Genomic DNA, 24,573 nt, shown 5'->3' with positions numbered 1-24,573 from the left:
TCTTGGAAGATAACTATATATTCTTGAATTAGCCTACATAGTAATTTAAAAAGCTATTCAATCACATTATTATTTGTGATTTATCTCAGTGTGCCAGTTATTCGTGTTATTTTCAGAATCATGCCTGAAAATGTAAGGGGAGGGAATTTGACCAGTAGGGCGTGGATTCACACCCAGAAGGAAAGGGGTGTGTCTGTAGTCTGGTGATGGGGGCCAGAGGGCTGCGCGCGAGCCAAGGGAGAGGAGCAGGGAGCAAGATGGGACAAACTCCGTTTCTCTGAGCACTGTGCACTTTGGACAAGTTGACATTGACCCAGTTAGGCCTACAAATATTTATTTCAACAAGAGTTATGTGTTATTAAGTGGATGATCAAACATATTCATGGATTTTTTTTAAGTGCGTAATGGCACGACTTCATCATGAACGATGTTTTTATGGGTAACTTTATAAAGAAAGACCAGGCCTAATCTTTATTTTAAAACGCATTGAATTTATCTAATTTAAAAAGGCATGTTTTCTGCGTGTTACCCTCCAGCTCAGTATAGCGACTCATGGGATGTAGCAAATGGAGAGCTGTGTTCAACTTTGGACACCTGAAGGCGCAGTCCAAACTTTCTGTCTTCCTTACCATGATCATCATTTTCACTTACTTATTTTACTGTCTCTCTGGGTACTGCGAATCCTTACCTAGACCTGTATACGACCAACAGACAACTTTTATCAACAAAATCTTAGGCCTAAATGATGGACTGAAGCAGCAAAAGCTCGACCCGCACAAGAACAGTTCTCCCGGCTCGGTTGTTCGCGAACTCCCCGGGTTTGACAGTGTTGACTCACTCTTGCAGGGCAATGATAACGAACTGCGACCGGATAACAACATCTCTATAGCCAATAACTTCGGTAGTAAAACTTTTCCTCAGGCAATCATCATCGGAGTAAAGAAAGGAGGCACGCGCGCGCTTCTGGAGTTTCTGCGCATTCACCCGGATGTCAGAGCTGTGGGCGCCGAACCCCACTTCTTCGACAGGTTCTATGATAACGGACTGGAATGGTACAGGTGAGTAAGGGCTGTTTTGAATTTTAATTAAATCTGTTTCTTCTTGTATGCTTTAATTTACAGTAGCAGTGAAAACATATTGAACATGGCCAAAAAATGGAAAGAGATATGATTTTCTATAATAAATAGCCTAATGTTTCACTTGAATCAGTCAATGCAGATTACCTGATACCCAGGTAAAATCATGTTATTGCACTGTGACATAGGTGCTTGGTAAATCACAAGTCATAATTTAGTCATAATTCATCCCAAAATATTGTGTGAAATTGCCTGTCATCACAGCCACCAAAAGAGAACAATGTCTGTGGATTTACTGTATATTTAGGTGCCTTATTTTTGCCATTGATCAACTCTCCTGAACAGGTTCCCATCTTCCCCTGCTTACTTCAGTGTCACTTCATTAATATCCCCTAACGCCAATAAGGATCCTCTCTCAGAGCCCCTCGGTCCGACGGGGTATTCAGTCCCCTGCCAATAAAATGCTGTTTGTTGACGTGATGTGCTGCATTTCTAAGTGTCTCTGTGTGTGTCCCTGGGGAGCCCTCACTGTCACCCATATCAGCTGGTTAGGCAGAAGGCAGGAGAGCACATAAGGATGTGACACAGAGCCAAGAAGAGGGAGAAATCAATACAGTCTGTTCATGAATATTGCAGACGTTGGGTACAAATGTAAACAGCATCAATGGAGGGATGAAAGTCTCCAAGCATACACCTATTATTTTTTACTAAAGAAATCAGGATTACACAGAAAAATGCCTATAATGATGTACAGTACTCTTTCTAAGCATTGACAGTGTAACCTAGGTCTTCTGCAAGTTACCTGACTGTACTGCCTTTCACTATAATTACTATATAATGAACAAAAATATAAAACGCAACATATAAAATGTTGGTCCCATGTTTCATGAGCTGAAATAAAAGATCGCAGAAATGTTCCATACGCACAAAAAGCTTATTTCTCAAAAATTTTGTGAACAACTTTGTTTACATCCCTGTTAGTGAGTATTTCACCTTTGCCAAGATAATCCATCCACCTGACAGGTGTGGCATATCAAGAAGCTGATTATAAACAGCATAATCATTACACAGGTGCACCTTGTGCTGGGGACAATAAAAGGCCACTATAAAATGTGCAGTTTTGTCACACAACACAATACCACAGATATCTCAAGTTTTGAGAGAGTATGCAATTGTGATGTCCACCAGAGCTGTTGCCAGAGAATTGAATGTTAACTTCTCTGCCATAAGCCGCCTCCAACGTTGTTTTAGAGAATTTGGCAGTACCTCACAACCGCAGACCAAGTGCAATCACGCCAGACCAGGACGTCCACATCCGACTTCTCCACCTGCTGGATCGTTTGAGACCAGCCACCCAGATAGTTGATTGAACTGTAGAATTGCACAACCAAAGAGTTTCTGCACATACTATCAGAAACCGTCTCAGGGAAGCTCATTTACGTGCTCGTCGTCCTCACCTGGGTCTTGACCTGGTGAGAAGAAGCCGGAGAAGAAGACATTTTACATTCCCCCAACCGATTGTGTTTTTTTGTTTGTTTATTTGCGTTGTTTGTAACTAATTTTTTTACTTATTTTGTACATAATGTTGCCGCTACCATCTCTTATGACTAAAAATAACTTCTGGACATCAGGACTGCGATTACTCACCACGGATTGGCAGAATCCTTTTTTTCCTTTAACGAGTCTGATGAGCCTGACGCGATTGATATACTGCTTTCTCGGGAACAGGCCCAGATCCCCATGATTTGTGTGAAGAGGAGGCAGAGAAAAATGGGTCGGCGGGCGGGATGCCTTCTGAGAATTCGTAGGCGATCGAATAAACCCCCACTTCCTTCCATTCTGCTAGCAAACGTGCAATCTTTGGACAATAAAATAGGTGACCTACGCGGAAGATTAAACTACAGTACCAACGGGACATTCAAAACTGTAATATCTAATGCTTGACACTATCAACATACAGCTGGCTGGTTATTCACTGCACCGGCAGGATAGAACAGCGGCGTCTGGTAAGACAAGGGGCTGCAGAATATGCATTTTTGTAAATAACAGCTGGTGGACGATATCTAAGGAAGTCTCGAGCTATTGCTTGACTGAGGTAGAGTATCTCATGACAAGCTGTTGACTACACTATCTACCTAGACAGTTTTCATCTGTATTTTTCGTAGCTGTTTACATACAACCACAGTCAGAGGCTGGCACTAAGACAACATTGAATGAGCTGTATCCGCCATAAGCAAACAAGAAAACGTTCACCCAGAGGCGGCACTCCTAGTAGCAGGGAAACTACAGGGAAACTTAAATCCATTTTACCATATTTCTATCAGCATGTTAAATGTGCAACTAGAGGGAAAAAAACTCTGGACCACCATTACTTCACACACAGAGACACATACAAAGCTCTCCCTCGCCCTCCATTTGGCAAATCTGACCATAATTATATCCTCTTGATTCCTGATTACAAGCGAAATTTGAAGCAGGAAGCACCAGTGACTAGACCAATAAAAAAGTGGTTAGATGAAGCAGATGATAAGCTACAGGACTGTTTTGCTAGCACAGACTATAATATGTTTCGGGATTCCTCCGATGGCATTGAGGAGTACACCACATCAGTCACTGGCTTCATCAATAAGTGCATTGAGGATGTCGTCCCCACAGTGACTGTACGTACATACCCAACCAGAAGCCATGGATTACAGGCAACATCTGCACTGAGCTAAAGGCTAGAGCTGCCGCTTTCAAGGAGCGGGACTCTTACCCGGAAGCTTATAAGAAATCCCGCTATGCCCGCCGACGAACCATCAAACAGGCAAAGCGTCAATACAGTACTAAGATCGAATCGTACTGGATGTGGCAGGGCTTGCAAACCATTACAGACTACAAAGGGAAGCACAGCCGAGAGCTGCCCAGTGACACGAGCCTACCAGACGAGCTAAATAACTTCTATGCTCGCTTTGAGGCAAATAACACTAAAACATGCATGAGAGCACCAGCTGTTCCGGAAGACTGTGTGATCACGCTCTCCGCAGCCGATGTCAGTAAGACCTTTAAACAGGTCAACATTCCCAAGGACGCAGGGCCAGACGGATTACCAGGACGTGTACTGCGAGCATGCGCTGACCAACTGGCATGTGTCTTCACTGACATTTTGAACCTCTCCCTGTCCGAGTCTGTAATAACATGTTTTAAGCAGACCACCATAATGCCAGTGCCCAAGAACACTAAGGTAACCTGCCTAAATGACTACCGACCCATAGCACTCACGTCGTAGCCATGAAATGCTTTGAAAGGATGGTCATGGCTCACATCAACACCATTATCCCAGAAACCCTAGACCCACTCAAATTTGCATACTGCCCCAACAGATCCACAGATGATGCAATCTCTATTGCACTCCATACTGCCCTTTCCCACCTGGACAAAAGGAACACCTATGTGAGAATGCTATTCATTGACTACAGCTCAGCGTTCAACACCATAGTGCCCTCAAAGCTTATCATTAATAAGCTAAGGACCCTGGGACTAAACACCTCCCTCTGCAACTGGATCCTGAACTTCCTGACGGGCCGCCCCCAGGTGGTAAGGGTAGGTAACAACACATCCGCCACGCTGATCCTCAACACAGGGGCCCCTCAGGGGTGCGTGCTCAGTCCCCTCCTGTACTCCCTGTTCATTCATGACTGCATGGCCAGGCACGACTCCAACACCACCATTAAGTTTGCTGATGACACAAAAGTGGAAGGCTTGATCAACGACGAGACATCCTATAGGGAGGAGGTCAGAGACCAGGCCGTGTGGTGCCAGGACAACAACCTCTCCCTCAACGTGATCAAGACAAAGGAGATGATTGTGGACTACGGGAAAAAGAGGACTGAGCACACCCCAATTCTCAGCGACGGGGCTGCAGTGGAGCAGGTTGAGAGCTTCAAGTTCCTTGGTGTCCACATCACCAACAAACTAACATGGTCCAAGCACACCAAGACAGTTGTGAAGAGGGCACAACAAAACCTATTTCCCCTCAGGAGACTGAAAAGATTTGGCATGGGTCCTCAGATCCTCCAAAGGTTCTACAGCTGCACCATCGAGAGCATCCTGGCTGGTTGCATCACTTCCTGGTATGTTAACTGCTCGGCCTCTGACCGCAAGGCACTACAGAGGGTAGTGCGTACGGCCTAGTACAGCACTGGGGCAAAGCTTCCTGCCATCCAGGACCTCTATACCAGGCTGTGTCAGAGGAAGGCCCTAAAAATTGTCAAAGACTCCAGCCACCCTAGTCATAGACTGTTCTCTCTGCTACCGCACGGCAAGCAGTACCGGAATGCCAAGTCTAGGTCCAAAAGGCTTCTAAACAGCTTCTACCCCCAAGCCATAAGACTCCTGAACAGCTAATCAAATGGCTACCCAGACTATTTGCATTGCCCCCCCTTTACACCACTGCTACTCTCTGTTGTTATCATCTATGCATAGTCACTTTAATAACTCTACCTACATGTCCATATTACCTCAACTAACCGGTGCCCACGCACACTGACTCTGTACCAGTACCCCCCTGTATATAGTCTCACTATTGTTACTTTACTACTGCTCTTTAATTACTTGTTACTTTTATTTCTTATTCTTGTCCATATTTTTTTAAACTGCATTGTTAGTTAGGGGCTTGTAAGTAAGCATTTCACTGTAAGGTCTACCTGCTTATGCCTACCTGTTGTATTTGGCGCATGTGACTAATACAATTTGATTTGAATTGACCTGACTGCAGTTCAGCGTCTTAACCGACTTCAGTGGGCAAATGCTCCCCTTCAATGGCCACTGGCACACTCTTCACAGATGAATCCCAGTTTCAGCTGTACTGGGGAGATGGCCTCGTGTGGGCGAGCGGTTTGCTGATGTCAACATTGTGAACAGAGTGCCCCATGTTAGCATTGGGGTTATTGTATGGGCAGGCATAAGCTCTGGACAAATAGCAATTTGAATGCACAGAGATACTGTGATGAGATCCTGAGGCTCATTGTAGTGCCACTCTTCCGCCGCCATCACCTCATGTTTCAGCACGATAATACATGGCCCCTTGTCGCAAGGATCTGTACACAATTCTTGGAAGCTGAAAATGACACAGTTCTTCCATGGCCTGCATACTCACCAGACATATCACCCATTGAGCATGTTTGGAATGCTCTAGATCAGGTATTCCCAAACTGGGGTACGCACAATGCCGTCGTGGGTACGCCAAATATATATATTTTTTCTTCACATTTTCAAACAGTACATTTATATATTCCAACGGGGCTATACATTTGGATGAGATTTTTTTCTTGCCTGTGTAGCCTCGTTTCACAGCCCAAAATAAAATTAAGCCATCTAGTGTTCAGCGAAATAACAACACAATGTCAAATACAGGTAGCCTCGTCAAGTTATTAACATCCAATCACATTGACCGTTACTCTCTCGCAGGAAACCTTCACTCTTGTGCAAACATTTAGAAACGAAACATGACAATTTGAAAAATGAGCCACAGGAGTTTTTTGAGCGAGAATAAAGACGACTTTCGAGTAGTAAGACATGTATAAAAGCAACAGATACCATTAATAAGAAGGGGCTAGAAGCGTTTCATATCGTGAGCTATTGAGTGGCTAGGACAGGCAAGCCCCATACTATTGTAGAGGACTTAATTTTTCCTGCTGCCGAGGATATGCCTTGGACAATCCTGGGGGACAAGGCCCAAAAAACTATACAGACAATGCCTTCATCAAACATCACTGTTTCATGATGCATCAGTGACATGTCAGCAGATGTTTTGAAAGTGAATTATAGCCAGTGAATTATATGCATTACAGCTGGATGAGTCAACAGATGTGGCTGGCCTGGCCCAGCTCATGGTATATATCCGTTACGTTTATGGGGGGTCAATTAAGGAAGACATCCTCTTCTGCAAACCTCTGGAAACCAGGACAACATGAGAGGATATTTTTAAATTACTGGACAGCTTTGTGACATCAAATGGACTTCGTGGTCAAGATGTGTTGGTATCTGTACTGATGGCGCAAAAGCCATGGCAGGGAGACATAGTGGAGTGGTAACACGCTTGCAAGCAGTTGCTCCCGACGCCACTTGGGTACACTGCAGCATCCACCAAGAGGCTCTTGCTGCCAAAGGAATGCCTGACAGCTTGAATGAAGTTTTGGACACTACAGTGAAAATGGTTAACTTTGTTAAAGCAAGGCCCCTGAACTCTTGTGTATTTTCTGCACTATGCAATGACATGGGCAGCAACCATGTAACGCTTTTACAACATACAGAAGTGAGCTGGTTATCAAGTATTGACACGTTTTTTTTTAACTGAGAGACAAGCTTTAAGTTTTCTTCACTGACCATAATTTTCACTTGTCTGACCGCTTGCATGATGACGAGTTTCTCACACGACTGGCCTGTCTGGGTGATGTTTTTTCTCGCCTGAATGATCTGAATCTAGGATTACAGGGACTCTCAGCAACTAAGAGGTTGGAGCTCTATTCTGTCTGCATTACAAGGACAACACACAGGTCTTTCCATCATTGTATGATTTTTTTTGTGTGCAAATGAACTCAAACTTACAGACATGGCCAAATGTGATATAGCGAAGCACCTGAGTGAGCTGGGTACGCAATTACGCAGGTATTTTCCTGAAACGGGCGACACAAACAACTGGATTCGTTATCCCTTTCATGCCCTGCCTCCTATCCACTTACCGATATCTGAACAAGAGAGCCTCATCGAAATTGCTAGAGGGGGTACACACCTGGAGGTTGAATGTTTGACGAGGTACGGAACTATAAAAAGTTTGGGAACCACTGCTCTAGATCGACGCTTACGACAGCGTGTTCTAGTTCCTGCCAATATCCAGCAACTTTGCACAGCCATTGAAGAGGAGTGGGACAACATTCCAGAGGCCACAGTCAACAGCCTGATTAACTCTACGCGAAGGAGATGTGTTGCGATGCATTGCTTTTGGATCCACACCCCAACATTTATTTTAAGGTGTCTGTGACCAACATATGCATATCTGTATTCCCAGTCATGTGAAGTCCATAGATTAGGGTTTAAAGAATTTATTTCAATTGACTGATTTCCTTATATGAACTGTAACTCAGTAAAATCTTGGAAATTGTTGCATGTTGTGTTTATATTTTTATTCAGTGTAGTTTGTGAGGCCAGGCAGATGATTGGGTAGTAGCCTACATTGTGGCACTACATCAGTTACTGGCTACAGCCTTTGATGGTGTTGGGAGACCAGTGACCTTCTAACACATCTTTTAACACTGTCACAGTCCATGTAGTGCTTTGTTGCAGCTGCACAGCAGCTCTCTAGTCTCTCTTCTATCTCATAAGTGTGGTCTTAGTCTTTCCTAATCTGACGACAGGCATTGTCAACACTGTGTGGATTGGCCTGCTGTAATGACAGGTCAGGCATTAGCTCAGACAGCTCAGGGAAGCAGGGATGACATAACGTTGTGGAGTACCAGCTTGTCAGTGTAGGGGGAAGTTGCCCCAAGCCAAGGCTCTGATCTAAAGTCAGTATTGGGTATTTTCCACTAACGGTAAAGGTTAGGATTTGGGGAGGGAAAGCTGATCCTAGATCTGTGCCTAAGGGTGTGATGGTTTATTGGTTGTTATCTAAGACGTAGTATGTAGTACTGTGTTGGAGTAATGAGAATAGTGTCAAAGCACCCAAATCAGTCAGTCTAATCCCTTATCATTACCAGCTCCATCCTCTCACCTCCCTCCCATCTTCTCTCATTTGTGTGAAAGGCCTTGTATCCTAATTGATGGGGTCTTTGATTTTAACCAAGGTATTACACAAGGGATTATGATGTCTTGTATAGTAACTTGTGTAACTACACAGTAACTGATATGAAACAGAATCTGACCTTTCAAGGCAATTCAATCACTGTTTTATGTGTGCGGCTGAGCAATAACATTCTGGTTACCAAATCGGTTATAGAGTAACTCTGTGGCATAAGGGCAAAGTGTTGCTATTCACATGGACATAGAATTAAGTAAAAACCCATTGGATATACATTCGTATCTGGACTGGAATCACTCCAGGCACCATTTAAGACAGCAGCATAAAGCATTTAGACTGGACTGGAAAATATCACTTAAGCATTATGTAATTTGACAGAGCTCTTAATTTCAAAGTGTATTATTACACTGCTTTGAGTTTGAAAATGAACACTGTCCTCTGTCTTCAGTTAGTAACCAAATAAAACACATGGACATGTTAAAAAGAAGCATTTGGCAAATTGTTTTAGAAGAAATGCTTATATGTGGAAAAAACTTGGCCTCTCGATGCATTTGGAAATGGTTATGTGGCTTTGTGGGAGAGAACATGTTTAAAGGGTTTAGCTCTTTCTACTCTTTCTCTCTCTGTGTGTGTGTGTGTGTTTCCATTGCATGTGTGCAAGTAGCATAAGCGTTTCAGATCCAAGCCAGTCAAGTGTCACATCTCCCTCTCCCCATTCTACTCTGCGATCCACCATTAAACCACACCTTTTCATGACACCATGAATATCCATTGGATATACTGTAGATGTCATTTCCAATATTGATCTGTTAAACTAGGGTTTCCTATTGATTCAGCTGTTGGTACCTTTACCAGGGCACTGCAGGGGAGGTTCCTTAACGGCTGAATATTCAATCTTGTTGACAAGGTGTCGTTGATCCTTCAACCACCGACATTTATACCCTACACACATTGTGAAGACTTTGAAACGTGTGGGGATTGGGGGGACAGGATTCTTCAGAAGTATATTTTCTTGCATAATTCAGTGTAGCATTGGTCACAGTATGCAGACAGGAATGTCCAGCTCTTATTTCTTGACTGCCTTTTTTAAAATCAATCACAAGGGATTCTTCCACTGCTGAATTCCCAGGCACATTTTTAAGGTTTTGAAATAGTGTTAGAGACAGAGAGAGAGAGAGTTCTTTGGCCCAACAAAAAGGTTTTGGGAGGGCCTTTCATGGTCAAAGTGTCTCTGAAATAAATCAAATATATAGAATTGGACTGAACAAAGGAGACTTTGTTTCCCTGACAAGGTCCACTGGTCGGCTAGTCTGTGTCATTATTTCAGGCTATGGCGGTGTACGGTCAAATAGAGATCTACAATACATGCATGGCATGCTTTCAAGAAACCAAAGGAATGTCTTCAAGACTGATGTCAATATGCAAAATGAAATGGGGCAAATATAACTGAATAATTAAACATGATTTGATAAATTGGGTTGGGATGGGTATGGATTTTCAATCTGGAGAAAAACCTAATCGCCCAACTCAATATTTTGACAGCTCGTCATTGGACGACCTTTCACCTTCCACATGTTATGCCCTATCCAATCAGATGATAGTTAATGAAATAAAGGGACATGTATAGGAGATGTGAAAATGATAATAATATGAGTATTTAGTATTGGACAAATGGAAAAGTCCATTGGACTTCCTTTCCAACCCTCTTAGTGTGATAGAACAAGGGACTGACTATTCCAAATCAATGTCCTCGATAGCCAGATGCCTAACCTAATTAGGTCTATATACATCATTAGCTAACTGATCATTTGCTCAGTGAATAGAACTACATGGCAATGTATTAGTTAAAACGGTGTTCCCTATACAGTTTACCAATTACTGCTGCATTCGCACATACGGTATATTAATATTGTTGTGGAATTTCAAAAAGGTATGATGTTTATTTTTTAACTAGCAAATGTAGGCTACTTGGATGCTCATTTACTATAATAATGTAAGACTAACCCAGAGATGTTTTCACTGCCACATTACCAAGCCTTTTCTACCTTCTTTCCCCTCATTATAAACAAATCCATTTTAAACAGATAGAGCAACAGAGCTATGACAGTATTGATCCAGTGGCCTGGATTCCTGTCAGCCTGCAGGTCTCTAACATGACTCCCAGGTTACAGTGACTGATTAGGGTTCATGTTTGGTGGAGTGTAAAAAATGACCCCCCACTCCTTCCCTCCAGACCTCATCCTCCCATGTCCCTGTCACAGCAAGATGGATGTCACAGCTATAATAACCTCACATAGCACTACACCTCTTTGGAATCCTAATACACACCCAGTCAACGTTGAAGACCAGAGGGAAATGTCTTCTGTTTTCTGTAAAGCTGTGATTATACATTTGTGGACTAATGAAATTCTAGTTATCAGAGACTGTAGTAGGCCTAGTCGTTGTAGCGACTGTAGGATAGTGATACAAGTGTGACAGTCGAAAAGGGCAGCTTTGTTTTTGCACCAACACCAGAGTTGCTCTGTTTAGTTACACATGAATCCCTACACTTCAAACTGTCTAAACTTATCTTAACCAGGGCCCAGTCCCAATCAGAGTCTGCTTATTTGCCCTAGTCTATCAACAAGGGCAGTTATTGGATTATAATTCATCCAGGAGCTGTCTGGCGCATAATTTTACCCAGGACCCTTTAGGTTGACCCTCTACCCACATCACCCAGCATACCATCTTCTGTCTGGAGAGGCTGGTGAATCATTGACAGCACAGTGTGTATTGTTGTCTCAGCCGTGGCCTCTGCCTTCTGCCCTGCCTGACCATCTCTGTTTAATGTCTGACTGACTGACCGACTGACCGACTGATCGTCTGGGTGAGTGGGTGAGAGGGTAAGGAGGGCAGAAGTGTGAGGGTGAAGTGGAGAGAGCGTGAGAACGTAGACTCGCTATAGGAATCATAGGAACACACCTTTCTTTGTTATGAAAAGCAGTTAAGGAAACATTTTATGGGTTGTCTTTAATAATGTAACACAAATTGGTTTCTTGGACAATAGTTATGTTTAATTGTGAGGAAATGTGACTGATTAAAATGAGAACTCTGTCTGAAGGAGAACTCTGTCCTTTTGTGTTCGGAATGTGAACATTATCTAGGAAGTTCAAAAAAAGAAATCTGAAAACGAAATAAATGCTTTCTCATATGCCGACATCGCTCTCTCTCCCTCTGTTGTGCTGTGTGTTTTAGAGACTCTCTCTCTCTGTTGTGCTGTGTATTTTAGAGACTCTCTCTCTCTCAGTTGTGCTGTGTATTTTAGAGACTCTCTTTCTGTTACACACAAAAACACACACACAATTTACTGGGTCAGGATTGGCCCCTTAATGACAAACACTATCTTTCCCAGCAGCTGCAGTCCCGGTTTTCTGCCAACTGTAATCCCATTCCTCAGTTAAAACAATTCAAGGATGGGCAACAACCACAAGGAGTGGGACATTTAACAATTTAGGAAGTGGCATTCACTGCAGTCCAGTATTGAGTCTTCTCATTGGTCTAGAGTTGGGTAGACACCAGATGGCCAATGGTTGGAGTCCATTAGAGAGTTCTGAGGTGTACTTGTAATTTCAATTAATTTGGAAAAGGTAGGTAATTCATGGGAAAATGAAGGGGGGGGTTATTTTTCCCTCGCCAACAGTGTTACGGTAGCAGACGCTGGGGAAAGAGTAATGCAGCATGATGTATAGCAGTGGAGGCTGCTGAGGAGAGGACGGCTCATTATAATGGCTGGAACGGATAAAATGGAATGGCATCGAACACATGGAAACCATGTGTTTGATGTATTTGATACCATTCCACCTATTCCGCTCCAGCCATTACCATGAGCCCGTCCTCCCCAATTAAGGTGCCACCAACCTCCTGCTATCTACATCCGGCGCCGACAGAGATGGCCGCCTCGCTTCACATTCTTCGGAAACTATGCAGTATTTCGTATTTTTTTAATGTATTATTTCTGACACTGTTACCCCAGGAAATCTTAAGTGTTATTACATACAGCCGGGAGGAACTATTGGATATAAGAGCAACGTTAACTCACCAACATTACGACCAGGAATACGACTTTCCCGAAGCGGATCCTCTGTTTGGTCCACCACCCAGGACAATGGATCAGATCCCAGAAGGCGACCCAAAACAACGGCGCCGCAGAAGGGGCAGACGGAGCGGTCTTCTGGTCAGGCTCCGTAGACAGGCACATTGCCCACCGCTCCCGAGTATACTACAATGCTTGCCAATGTCCAGTCTCTTGACAACAAGGTAGACGAAATCCGAGCAGGGGTTGCCTTCCAGAGAGACATCAGAGATTGCAACATTCTCTGCTTCACGGAAACATGGCTCACTCGGGATACGTTATCAGATTTGGTACAGCCACCTGGTTTCTTCACACATCACGCTGACAGAAACAAACATCTCTCTGTTAAGAAGAAGGGCGGGGGTGTATGCCTAATGATTAACGAGTCGTGGTGTAATCACAACAACATACAGGAACTCAAGTCCTTTTGTTCACCTGACCTAGAATTCCTTACAATCAAATTCCGACGGCATTATCTACCAAGAGAATTCTCTTCGATTATAATCACAGTCGTGTATATCCCCCCCAAGCAGACACCTCGACGGCCCTGAAAGAACTTCATTGGACTCTATGTAAACTGGAAACCACATATCCTGAGGCTGCATTTATTGTAGCTGGGGATTTTAACAAGGCTATTCTGAAAACAAGGCTCCCTAAATGTTATCAGCATATCGAATGCGCGACCCGGGCTGGCAAAATCCTGGATCATTGTTACTCTAACGTCATCGACGCATACAAAGCCCTCGCTCGCCCTCCTTTCGGCAAATCTGACCACAACTCCATTTTGTTGCTCCCAGCCTATAGACAGAAACTAAAACAGGAAACGCTTGTGCTCAAGTCTGTTCAACGCGGGTCTGACCAATCTGATTCCACGCTTCTAGATTGCTTCGATCACGTGGACTGGGATATGTTGCGGATAGCGTCAAACAACAACATTGATGTATACGCTGATTCGGTGAGCGAATTTGTTAGCAAGTGCATTGGTGATGTTGTATCCACGGTGACTATTAAAACCTTCCCCAACCAGAAACCGTGGATTGATGGCAGCATTCGCGCAAAACTGAAAGCGCGAACCACTGCTTTTAATCAGGGCAAGGTGACCGGAAACATGACCGAATACAAACAGTGTAGCTATTCCCTCCACAAGGCAATCAAACAAGCTAAGCGTCAGAATAGAGACAAAGTAGAGTCGCAATTCAACGGCTCAGACACGAGAAGTATGTGGCAGGGTCTACAGTCACTCACGGACTACAAAAAGAAAACCAGCCCCGTCGCGGACCCCGATGTCTTGCTGCTGCCAACATACTGACTCAACTCCACCCACTTTAATAATGGAAAAATTGATGTAATCAATTTATCACTAGCCACTTTATATTATATAATGTTTACTTACCCTACATTACTCATCTCTTATGTATATACTGTACGCTATACCATCTACTGCATCTTGCAATCTGATGTAATTAAATGTATCACTAGCCACTTTAAACAATGTCACTTCATATAATGTTTTCATACCCTGCATTACTCATCTCATATGTATATACTGTACTCTATACCATCTACTGCATCTTGCCTAAGTTTGCAGACGACACTACAGTGGTAGGCTTGATTACCAACAATGACGAGACGGCCTACATGGAGGAGGTGAGGGCCCTCGGAGTGTGGTGTCAGGAAAATAACCTCACACTCAACGTCAACAAAACAAAGGAGATGATCGTGGACTTCAGGAAACAGCAGAGGGAGCACCCCCCTATCCACATCAACGGGACAGTAGTGGAGAAGGTGGAAAGTTTTAAGTTCCTCGGCGTACACATCACGGACAAACTGAAATGGTCCACCCACACAGACAGCGTGGTGAAGAAGGCGCCACAGCGCCTCTTCAACCTCAGGAGGCTGAAGAAATTTGGCTTGTCACCAAACACACTCACAAACTTTTACAGATGCACAATCGAGAGCATCCTGTCGGGCTGTATCACCGCCTGGTACGGCAACTGCCCCGCCCACAACCGTAAGGCTCTCCAGAGGGTAGTGAGGTCTGCACAACGCATCACCGGGGGCAAACTACCTGCCCTCCAGGACACTTACAACACCCGATGTCACAGGAAGGCCAAAAAGATCATCAAGGACAACAACCACCAGAGTCACTGCCTGTTCACCCCGCTATCATCCAGAAGGCGAGGTCAGTACAGGTGCATCAAAGCTGGGACCGAGAGACTGAAAAACAGCGTCCATCTCAAGGCCATCAGACTGTTAAACAGCCATCACTAACATTGAGTGGCTGCTGCCAACATACTGACTCAAATCTCTAGCCACTTAATAATTAAAAATTGGATGTAGTAAATGTATCACTAGTCACTTTAAACAATGCCACTTTATATAATGTTTACATACCCTACATTACTCATCTCATATGTATATACTGTACTCTATACCATCTACTGCATTTTGCCTATGCCGTTCGGCCATCGTTCATCCATATATTTATATGTACATATTCTATTCATCCCTTTACACTTGGGTGTATAAGGTAGTTGTTGTGAAATTGTTAGATTACTTGTTAGATATTACTGCATGGTCGGAACTAGAAGCACAAGCATTTCGCTACACTTGCATTAACACCTGCTAACCATGTGTATGTGACCAATAAAATGTGATTTGATTTGATTTGATGTATAGTATTAGATGATAATGTTTAACTTTGGTTCAAAAGGGATGGAGTTGCTTTTATGAAGTGCACAGAAAAACACACTTCAACCTGGCTCTGAGAATCATTAGAAGCCCTTGTGAAATATTAATTTAGAACAAGAAGTAGAGTACTGTTTTAAAGGCGGAGGTTCTCTTAAAAACGGGGTTTCTGTAGTTCTTTGTAAAGAATGACTACAGTGCAGTGCATGCTTTCACACTGAAACCCTCTAAGTAATTTAACCAATCTAATTATTACAGTAACTACACAATTCGTTGAGTTGGGGTCAGGCTGAGGGAGGAAGGAGGAAGGAAGTGACCCTCCAGTTATCTGTCCATCTCTCTCTTCCTCCTCCTCTTGTCTGTTCATCTGTTCATCTCAGGGTGTGGGCCCCTGGCCCATGGTCACCCACTGATAAAGCCGCACAGCTAACCCACTGTGGGCCAGGCAGGAACACAGAGGAACGCAGGCTGATTTTCCCATTCGATAAGACAGAGGGGGGCAATTACAGCAAGGAACACACACTTTTTTCTGTCTTTCTCTCTCACACGTACTCTACCGTCTCTTGCTCTCTCACACTAGTATCTCTCCAATTCTCTCTCTTTTTAATTCTGGAGTTGGAATGTCAGGCTTTATCCTGCAGTAGACAGTCTGGAGGCTTGAGCTGTTTCCCCCTTTCTCTCTCTCTCTGTCTCTCTCTCTCTCTCTTTCTGTCTCTCTCTACACTGTCATTATCTCTCCCGAGGAAACTGTGAGACCGCTTCCCACTGACTCTTCTCAAAGTTGCCTGCTGTAATAATCGCTGTATTAACTGTCATGTTCACTTTTCCCCCTCGTAGACACATTCTTTAGGTCTTTCTTACCGACCTACCTCACTGATGTAGGCCTAAACCTCCTCAACAAATACAACTCTCACCACTCTCTGGCTGCTGTATTAAACCAGCGTGGGTGTGTTGTCCGACAGCCTTGGTGTGTACGTTACACCATTAGACTCTACTATGCTATGCTACTGTACTGCGCGCACACACACACACACACACACACACACACACACACACACACACACACACACACACACACACACACACACACACACACACACAAACACACACACACACACACGTTTTATTGTTGTTTCCTGCTGACTTGGACTTCTAATTACTCTTCACTAACTCCTGAGGCCTCCATGTTCTTCTCCCAGGAATGACAAGCCTCTCCCTCTGCAGAGTAGCAGAGTACTGAGTCTAACGCAGGGGACAAAGAGTCAAAGGCATGTCTCAGCTCTCAGAGGCAACATGCCCTGTGTTTAAGCCTCCAGATGACATTGAACTTGTAGTGACAGAAATGCAGTCCCCCAGTGATGGGAATTGGTTTACAAAATGTCTTCTCAACATTCCTGCACACTGTGTGTACTCATAATGTAACTTGCAATGTCCTATGGAAGTATCCCTGAGAAAATAAGTAAAGAGAGGGAGAAAGAGATGCTGAGCTGAAGACATCTTGCATTATAAGCATCCCCGTGGGCCCGATGGTCTCACCCACTGAATCATAAGTGTCTGCCTCTGACATTCAGGGTGGAAAGGCCCATGTTCTCTCCCAGAGGGGTCTGGCGGGGTCACAGTGTAAAGTTACACAGAGCCAACATAGATCACAGCATACAGGGTCTGAGCCCTGGGACCAACAGGGAAAACCTTTCCTACCTAGCAACAAATCTTTATATCCTCTACTGCATTTCACACACGTGCTCATACTGGTACAAACATTTGCATGTGTGCGCATTCACACAGACACACACAGAGACAGACAGACACAGACACATACACAGAGACAGACAGACACAGACACACACACAGACAGACAGACAGATACAGACACACACACAGAGACAGACAGACACACACACAGACAGACAGACACACAGACAGACAGACACAGACACACACACAGACAGACACAGACACACACACACACACAGAGACAGACAGACACAGACACACACACAGAGAACCTCATCCTGTCCTGCTGGTAACAGTGCCGAGTCTAAGCTGCTCCTGCATAAGGGTGTAAGGGTGTGTATGTGCATGCCCATATGTTTGTGTGTGTGTGTGTAGGTGGGTGTGTCTAGGTGTGTTCTTTTGAGAGTGTGGTCAACTTTTAAATCAAAGCTCCTGTCCTATGTTTACACACATGGGTTCTTACTGTATGACACACAGGGGAGAGGAGAGCTAACAATAGGAAGACAAATAAGAGTTAAAAGCCCAGGTTGGAGCACTTTGTGTGTGTGTGTGTGTGTGTGTGTGTGTGTGTGTGTGTGTGTGTGTGTGTGTGTGTGTGTGTGTGTGTGTGTGTGTGTGTGTGTGTGTGTGTGTGTGTGTGTGTGTGTGTGTGTGTGTCAATCTGTTTGAGGTGTTTGAAAAATGCTAAAATTCTCTTCCACTCCCCAGCCATCCTCACGTACTTTGTGCTCCCTCAGATGTTGGAGATGCATGATGCCCCTACACACACGCATGCTAATGCCCAGATGCTGCGTTTTACGAGTGCGCTCACCTACTTAGTACAAAAACGATCAAGTCAATATTTGTCAACATTAAAGTTTCCACAATTAGTGTGTAGCTTGTCTTTTCCCCTTGTTTTTGAGATGACATTGACACACACTCAGGTCGGTGTACTTAGTTCAGTCTCTACAATACGGTCATAAACAGTAGCCTATTAACATGAGGTATTTTACAACAGGGCCTAATAGAGCTGAGGGCCACCCAGACGGTGAGTACAGCAGGTCTATGGAGATAAACACACATCTGTGGACCCTCTGACCTGCATTCTTGCGCCAGATGCTAACAGTGCTACCGCTAGGCTAATGTGTGATCAAAACAAACAGCGGGTCACTTAGCTAGCCTCCGCTAACCTGGCTGCCGTTGGAAACCACACAGAGAGCAACAACATCTGATAAAGAACAACAACAGCAGTTGAATAGGTATACACTCTAGTATATGGTCTCACTTTAATACTGTGAGATAAGGCTGACCAGGTTAATGTGGGTCTCTCCCTCCCTCCCTCCCTCCCTCCCTCCCTCCCTCCCTCCCTCCCTCCCTCCCTCCCTCCCTCCCACTTGGGTTTGTGTTGTAGCCAGAGAGTTCCGTGATTACAGGACAGTGTTTTGGGGCTCTCGGGTGGCGCGGTGGTCTAAGACAATGCATCTCAGTGCTAGAGGCGTCACTACAGACCCTGGTTCGATTCCAAGCTGTATCACAACCGGCCGTGATTGGGAGTCCCGTAGGGCGGCGCACAATTGGCCCAGCATCGCCCGGGGTAGGCCATCATTGTCAATAACAATTTGTTCTTAACTGACTTGCCGAGTTAAATAAAGTTTAAATAAATAATACATTTTAATAAAGAATGTAAATATGATGGCAATGGAAGCCGGGACATGCCCAGCATGGATGCCATTAGCCTGTTTGTCCAGAATTAAACATTCAGTTACTGTTGAGTACACACTACACAAACAGACTGGCACCTCCGTATGGCAGCCCAAAATAATTATTGTAAAACATAAAAAAATTTACAAAAAGAAAGAGCAAAAGAAGTATCAAATGAAATAAGTATACATCTTTAGTTGTAATGGGTCATAGGGGTAGTTGTAAAGGAAATGGTCTCCTTTATATCTTGAAATGAACAGAGTTATAAAGTGATATAGAATTATAGCACAATGCTGTCCTACGTAACTGATCGGCCACCGTGGGAGTCGTTCAGAACAGAGGAAGACAGGAGAGAATGTGTAGAGATATGTCCCTCTAAAGCTGGATCCCAGTGGAGTTGTTGCTCTTGAAAGGAGGTTTTCTATGTTACTATTTGACCTCTTATGTTGTAATATTAATATCAACATGCTATAGGCCTAGTTGGGGTGAGCCAATGAAACGTTATCTACATGGTTTTCTTTTTCGTTTACTTAACCTTTATTGAACCAGGAGATCCCATTGAGATAAATCCTCTCTAAAACCTAACACCTAACAGATTTCGTTCAATAGTATGAGTGTTATCTATATACCTGATCCTCATATCCACTCATACCCAGGCTGTAGTATGAGTGTTATCTATATACCTGATCCTCATATCCACTCATACCCAGGCTGTAGTATGAGTGTTCTCTATATACCTGATCCTCATATCCACTCATACCCAGGCTGTAGTATGAGTGTTATCTATATACCTGATCCTCATATCCACTCATACCCAGGCTGTAGTATGAGTGTTCTCTATACCTGATCCTCATATCCACTCATACCCAGGCTGTAGTATGAGTGTTCTCTATATACCTGATCCTCATATCCACTCATACCCAGGCTGTAGTATGAGTGTTATCTATATACCTGATCCTCATATCCACTCATACCCAGGCTGTAGTATGAGTGTTATCTATATACCTGATCCTCATATCCACTCATACCCAGGCTGTAGTATGAGTGTTATCTATATACCTGATCCTCATATCCACTCATACCCAGGCTGTAGTATGAGTGTTATCTATATACCTGATCCTCATATCCACTCATACCCAGGCTGTAGTATGAGTGTTATCTATATACCTGATCCTCATATCCACTCATACCCAGGCTGTAGTATGAGTGTTATCTATATACCTGATCCTCATATCCACTCATACCCAGGCTGTAGTATGAGTGTTATCTATATACCTGATCCTCATATCCACTCATACCCAGGCTGTAGTATGAGTGTTATCTATATACCTGATCCTCATATCCACTCATACCCAGGCTGTAGTATGAGTGTTATCTATATACCTGATCCTCATATCCACTCATACCCAGGCTGTAGTATGAGTGTTATCTATATACCTGATCCTCATATCCACTCATACCCAGGCTGTAGTATGAGTGTTATCTATATACCTGATCCTCATATCCACTCATACCCAGGCTGTAGTATGAGTGTTCTCTATATACCTGATCCTCATATCCACTCATACCCAGGCTGTAGTATGAGTGTTATCTATATACCTGATCCTCATATCCACTCATATCCAGGCTGTAGTATGAGTGTTATCTATATACCTGATCCTCATATCCACTCATGCCCAGGCTGTAGTAAAAAAAGAGGTGGTCTGTTGTAAAAACATAGGCCATGTTTTCAGGATTAGCTTCATGGCACATTCGTGGTGGGGATGTCAGATTTGGATCAGAGAGGAGTATGTTCCCCACACAGCTCAGGCCAGAGCCCTGCATTTAGAGACCAGACACCAACCACGTTGATGACAGCTTTTGGAATGCGTCTCAAATGGCACCCTATTCCTTATAGAGTGCACAAATTTTGTTCAGAGCCCTAGTGCACCGTATTCTAGGGAATAGGATGCCATTTGAGACTCACTCTCAGTATCTACCACATGGCTATGCTACGGGGGGAACCATCCGTGGAAATTAAATGAGGGATTTTCTGAGGAGTTGGAACGTTCCTTCATGCTTGGACTTCTAAAACATAAACCCGCCGTAAGATTTGAATCCCCTCATTTGAAATGAAATGAAGGTGGTCCTTTTCTGAGGAGAGTTGGAAGGATTCCTGTTTTCTGTCCTTAGGATTCTAAAATGGAACTTCTGGGATTCCACTTTAGATAGTGTTCCAACATTAGGTTCCAACTGTCAAAGGACACATTTTTAAAGGTTAAATAATAGTTCAATAAAATAAAAATGAAACAATTTGGAGACTATTAGCTGTCTTTCATCTCTTTAGCTCATCATCAGATTCTTTACTGCTAACCTGGGTGCCAGTCTATTTCTCATTTGTCAGACTGGTGCTGGTCTGTTGGGGAGTTTATTGCAGTGTCAGTGGTATACGATAGACAGTACATGGCATTCGGAAAGTATTCAGACCCCTTGACTTTTTCCACATTTTGTTACATTACAGCCTTATTCTTAAATGGATTATATAGTTGTTTCCCCTCATCAATCTACACACAATACCCCACAATGGCAAAGCAAAATCAAGTTTGTATACATTTTTGCAAATGTATTAAAAATACAAAATATTCAGACCCTTTACTCAGTGGTTTGTTGATTACAGCCTAGAGTCTTCTTGGCTTCAAGCTTGGCACACCTGTATTTGGCGAGTTTCTCCCATTCTTCTCTGCAGATCCTCTCAAGCTCTGCCAGGTTGGATGGGGAGCGTCGCTGCACAGCTATTTTCAGGTCTCTCCAGAGATGTTCGATCGGGTTCAAGTCCGGGCTCTGACTGGGCCACTCAAGGACATTCAGAGACTTGTCCCAAAGCCACTCCTGCATTGTCTTGTCTGTGTGCTTAGGGTCGTTGTTCTGTTGGAAGGTGAACCTTCACCCCAGTCTGAGGTCCTGAGCGCTCTGGAGCAGGTTTTCATCAAGGATCTCTCTGTACTTTGCTCCGTTCATCTTTCCCTCAATGATGACTTTCCAAATCATGTCCAATCAATTGAATTTACCACAGGTGGACTCCAGTCAAGTTGTAGACACATCTCAAAACAGGATTCACCTGAGCTCAATTTCGAGTCTCATATCAAAGGGTCTGAATACTTATGTAAATAATTCAAAAAACCTGTTTTCGCTTTGTCATTATGGGGTATTGTGTGTAGATTGATGAGGGATTTAAAAAAAAAACATAACGTAACAAAATGTAGAAAAAGTCAAGGGGTGTGAATATTTTCCGAATGCACTGTATTTGTCCAGGCAGCCTGAAGGAGAGCCCGCTCAGCCCAGCTCTCAGCCCAGCTCTCAGCTCAGCTCTCAGCCCAGTTCTCAGCCCAGCTCTCAGCCCAGCTCTCAGCCCAGCTCTCAGCCCAGCTCTCAGCCCAGCTCTCAGCCCAGCTTTCAGCCCAGCTCTCAGCTCAGCTCTCAGCCCAGCTCTCAGCCCAGCTCTCAGCCCAGCTCTCAGCCTAGCTCTCAGAGGTGCTCTGACAGGCTTGTGAAGGAGGAGGAAGTCCTGTGGAAATGACTTTTCACTGGTTATTATGGTTTTGTGGTTTCCCTTAAGCACCCACTCATTGACTTCCTCTCCATCTGACATGCATTTCAGCGAGGCCAGCGTCTAATGTAGATGTTTATATTGATGTAATCACAGACCTAACCAACTAATTACAAAGCTAAATCAGAAGCCCTCAAGGCTGGGGAGCATCAAAGGGGACGGTTGGAACACTCCAATAACGCATGGAATATTAATATTCCATAAAATGTTGTAATATAAAACATGTGGAAGCAGATCAGGTCATGTTTATGACACATAAACCAGGTTCCAAAGGTCTTAAAGTTTGTTGCATTCCCAGAAGCTTTTAGTGGGTTAGTTTACCAAATGTTTGGGAACCACTAATCAAATCTTTCCTCTTCTCTCCTCTCCTCTCAGAAACCTGATGCCTCGGACATTGGAAAGCCAGATCACCATGGAGAAGACACCAAGCTACTTTGTCACCAAGGAGGCTCCTCGGCGTCTCTTCGCCCTGAGTCGTCACACCAAGCTGATCGTGGTGGTCCGAGACCCCGTAACCCGGGCCGTGTCCGACTACACCCAGACGCTGTCCAAACAACCCGGCCTTCCGTCTTTCCAGAGCCTGACATTCCGGAACTCAACCACGGGCCTCATCGACACCTCCTGGAGCGCCGTGCGCATCGGGATCTACAGCAAGCACCTGGAGAACTGGCTGCGCTACTTCCCCCTCTCGAAGTTCCTCTTCGTCAGCGGGGAGCGGCTGGTGACGGACCCGGCTGGGGAGATGGGCAGGGTGCAGGACTTCCTGGGGCTGAAAAGGGTGGTCACGGACAAACACTTCTACTTCAACCAGACCAAGGGTTTCCCCTGCCTGAAGAAGCCTGAGGGGAGCAGCAGGCCACGCTGTCTGGGGAAGTCTAAGGGAAGGCCTCATCCACAGATCTCTCCAGAGGTGCTTCTCAGGCTCAGGGAGTTCTATAGGCCATTCAATATGAAGTTTTACCAAATGACAGGCCATGACTTTGGCTGGGACTGATGGAAATGGGACGGGATAGAGCATAGACGTGTCTCCAGAGGATCTACAGGCCTTGTAATGGCCACTTAACCTGAGGTTTTGCCAAATGACAGGTCCTCGTGACTTCGGCTGGGACTGGTGGAAACAGACAGACTAGTATATTTTGGTTTTTAAAGAGAGGGTTTAAATCTCCTTGTATAAACAGATGTGATTTTACTAGTATGATTGTTGTGTTACTACAATGTAATAGAAAATAAATATTCTGACAAAACTGCTCCACGAGCCTGCCAAATATTCATCCCAAATATGCTAATACTATTTCAATAAACTAGACTACAATAAGCCAAGTGCATTTCTAAAATAATTTTATTAATGACACATCATTTTTACTGTTATCCCATTCTCATGTTTTAAAATGCAATCGCAATGATGTTTAGGTGACATTATTTTTAACAATGCAGAAGACTATTGCTGGTATAAACGCTGGACTGTGTTCTATTTTTTTGTTAACAAAATATATTACTGATTTACTCTGTGTGCTGTAAAATTGCTATTATTTATGTTGCAAGTGTTATGCTATTGAGAATTGTGGTATATGCTATATCTGTATCCCTTATCTTTCTTCATTGTTTGTTTCATTCCAAACTCATAAACTGTACCCCTCCTTGACTGTACATTTCTGGAAGTATAATTTATTAAAATGACAATGTTTTGAGATGTTTTCTCTACTACTTTTGTATTTGAAGTTGCTGATATTACTAAAGCCTTTATTCTAAAATGGACATACTTTTTTCATCATATAAATCAACATTTCAGTATGAAATGCCTTTCTATGAAATATCCACACCATATGATACACTGTTCAGTCACACCAGACCACAGAGAGGGAAGGCAGATAGGGTGGTGTGTGGTGGTGGTGGTGGGGGTCATAGGCCCAGTAGCCTCCAG

General features: G+C 43.9%; 1 protein-coding gene across 1 annotated transcript; it reads left to right on the top strand.

Annotated features, from left to right (window-relative positions):
- Positions 1–24,340, top strand: LOC115201362 (heparan sulfate glucosamine 3-O-sulfotransferase 6). The gene is made up of 2 exons (XM_029764934.1): positions 1–1,058; positions 23,028–24,340. The coding sequence occupies exons 1-2, from the start codon at positions 553–555 to the stop codon at positions 23,644–23,646; spliced, it is 1,125 nt and encodes a 374-aa protein (XP_029620794.1). The 5' UTR covers positions 1–552; the 3' UTR covers positions 23,647–24,340.
- Positions 24,341–24,573: the final 233 nt, after the last annotated feature.

Source organism: Salmo trutta, chromosome 10 (assembly GCF_901001165.1).
Source record: "Salmo trutta chromosome 10, fSalTru1.1, whole genome shotgun sequence".
Taxonomy (NCBI): Eukaryota; Metazoa; Chordata; class Actinopteri; order Salmoniformes; family Salmonidae; genus Salmo; species Salmo trutta.
The sequence above is the reverse complement of the archived record's forward strand: the minus strand, read 5'-3'. Positions and strand labels throughout refer to the sequence as shown.

Excerpts from the sequence above, each read along its gene's own strand:
- LOC115201362 (XM_029764934.1), top strand. The coding sequence starts at position 553 with ATGGGATGTAGCAAATGGAGAGCTGTGTTCAACTTTGGACACCTGAAG. Across the intron at positions 1,059-23,027 it reads AACGGACTGGAATGGTACAG|AAACCTGATGCCTCGGACAT; the intron begins GTGAGTAAGGGC and ends CTCTCCTCTCAG.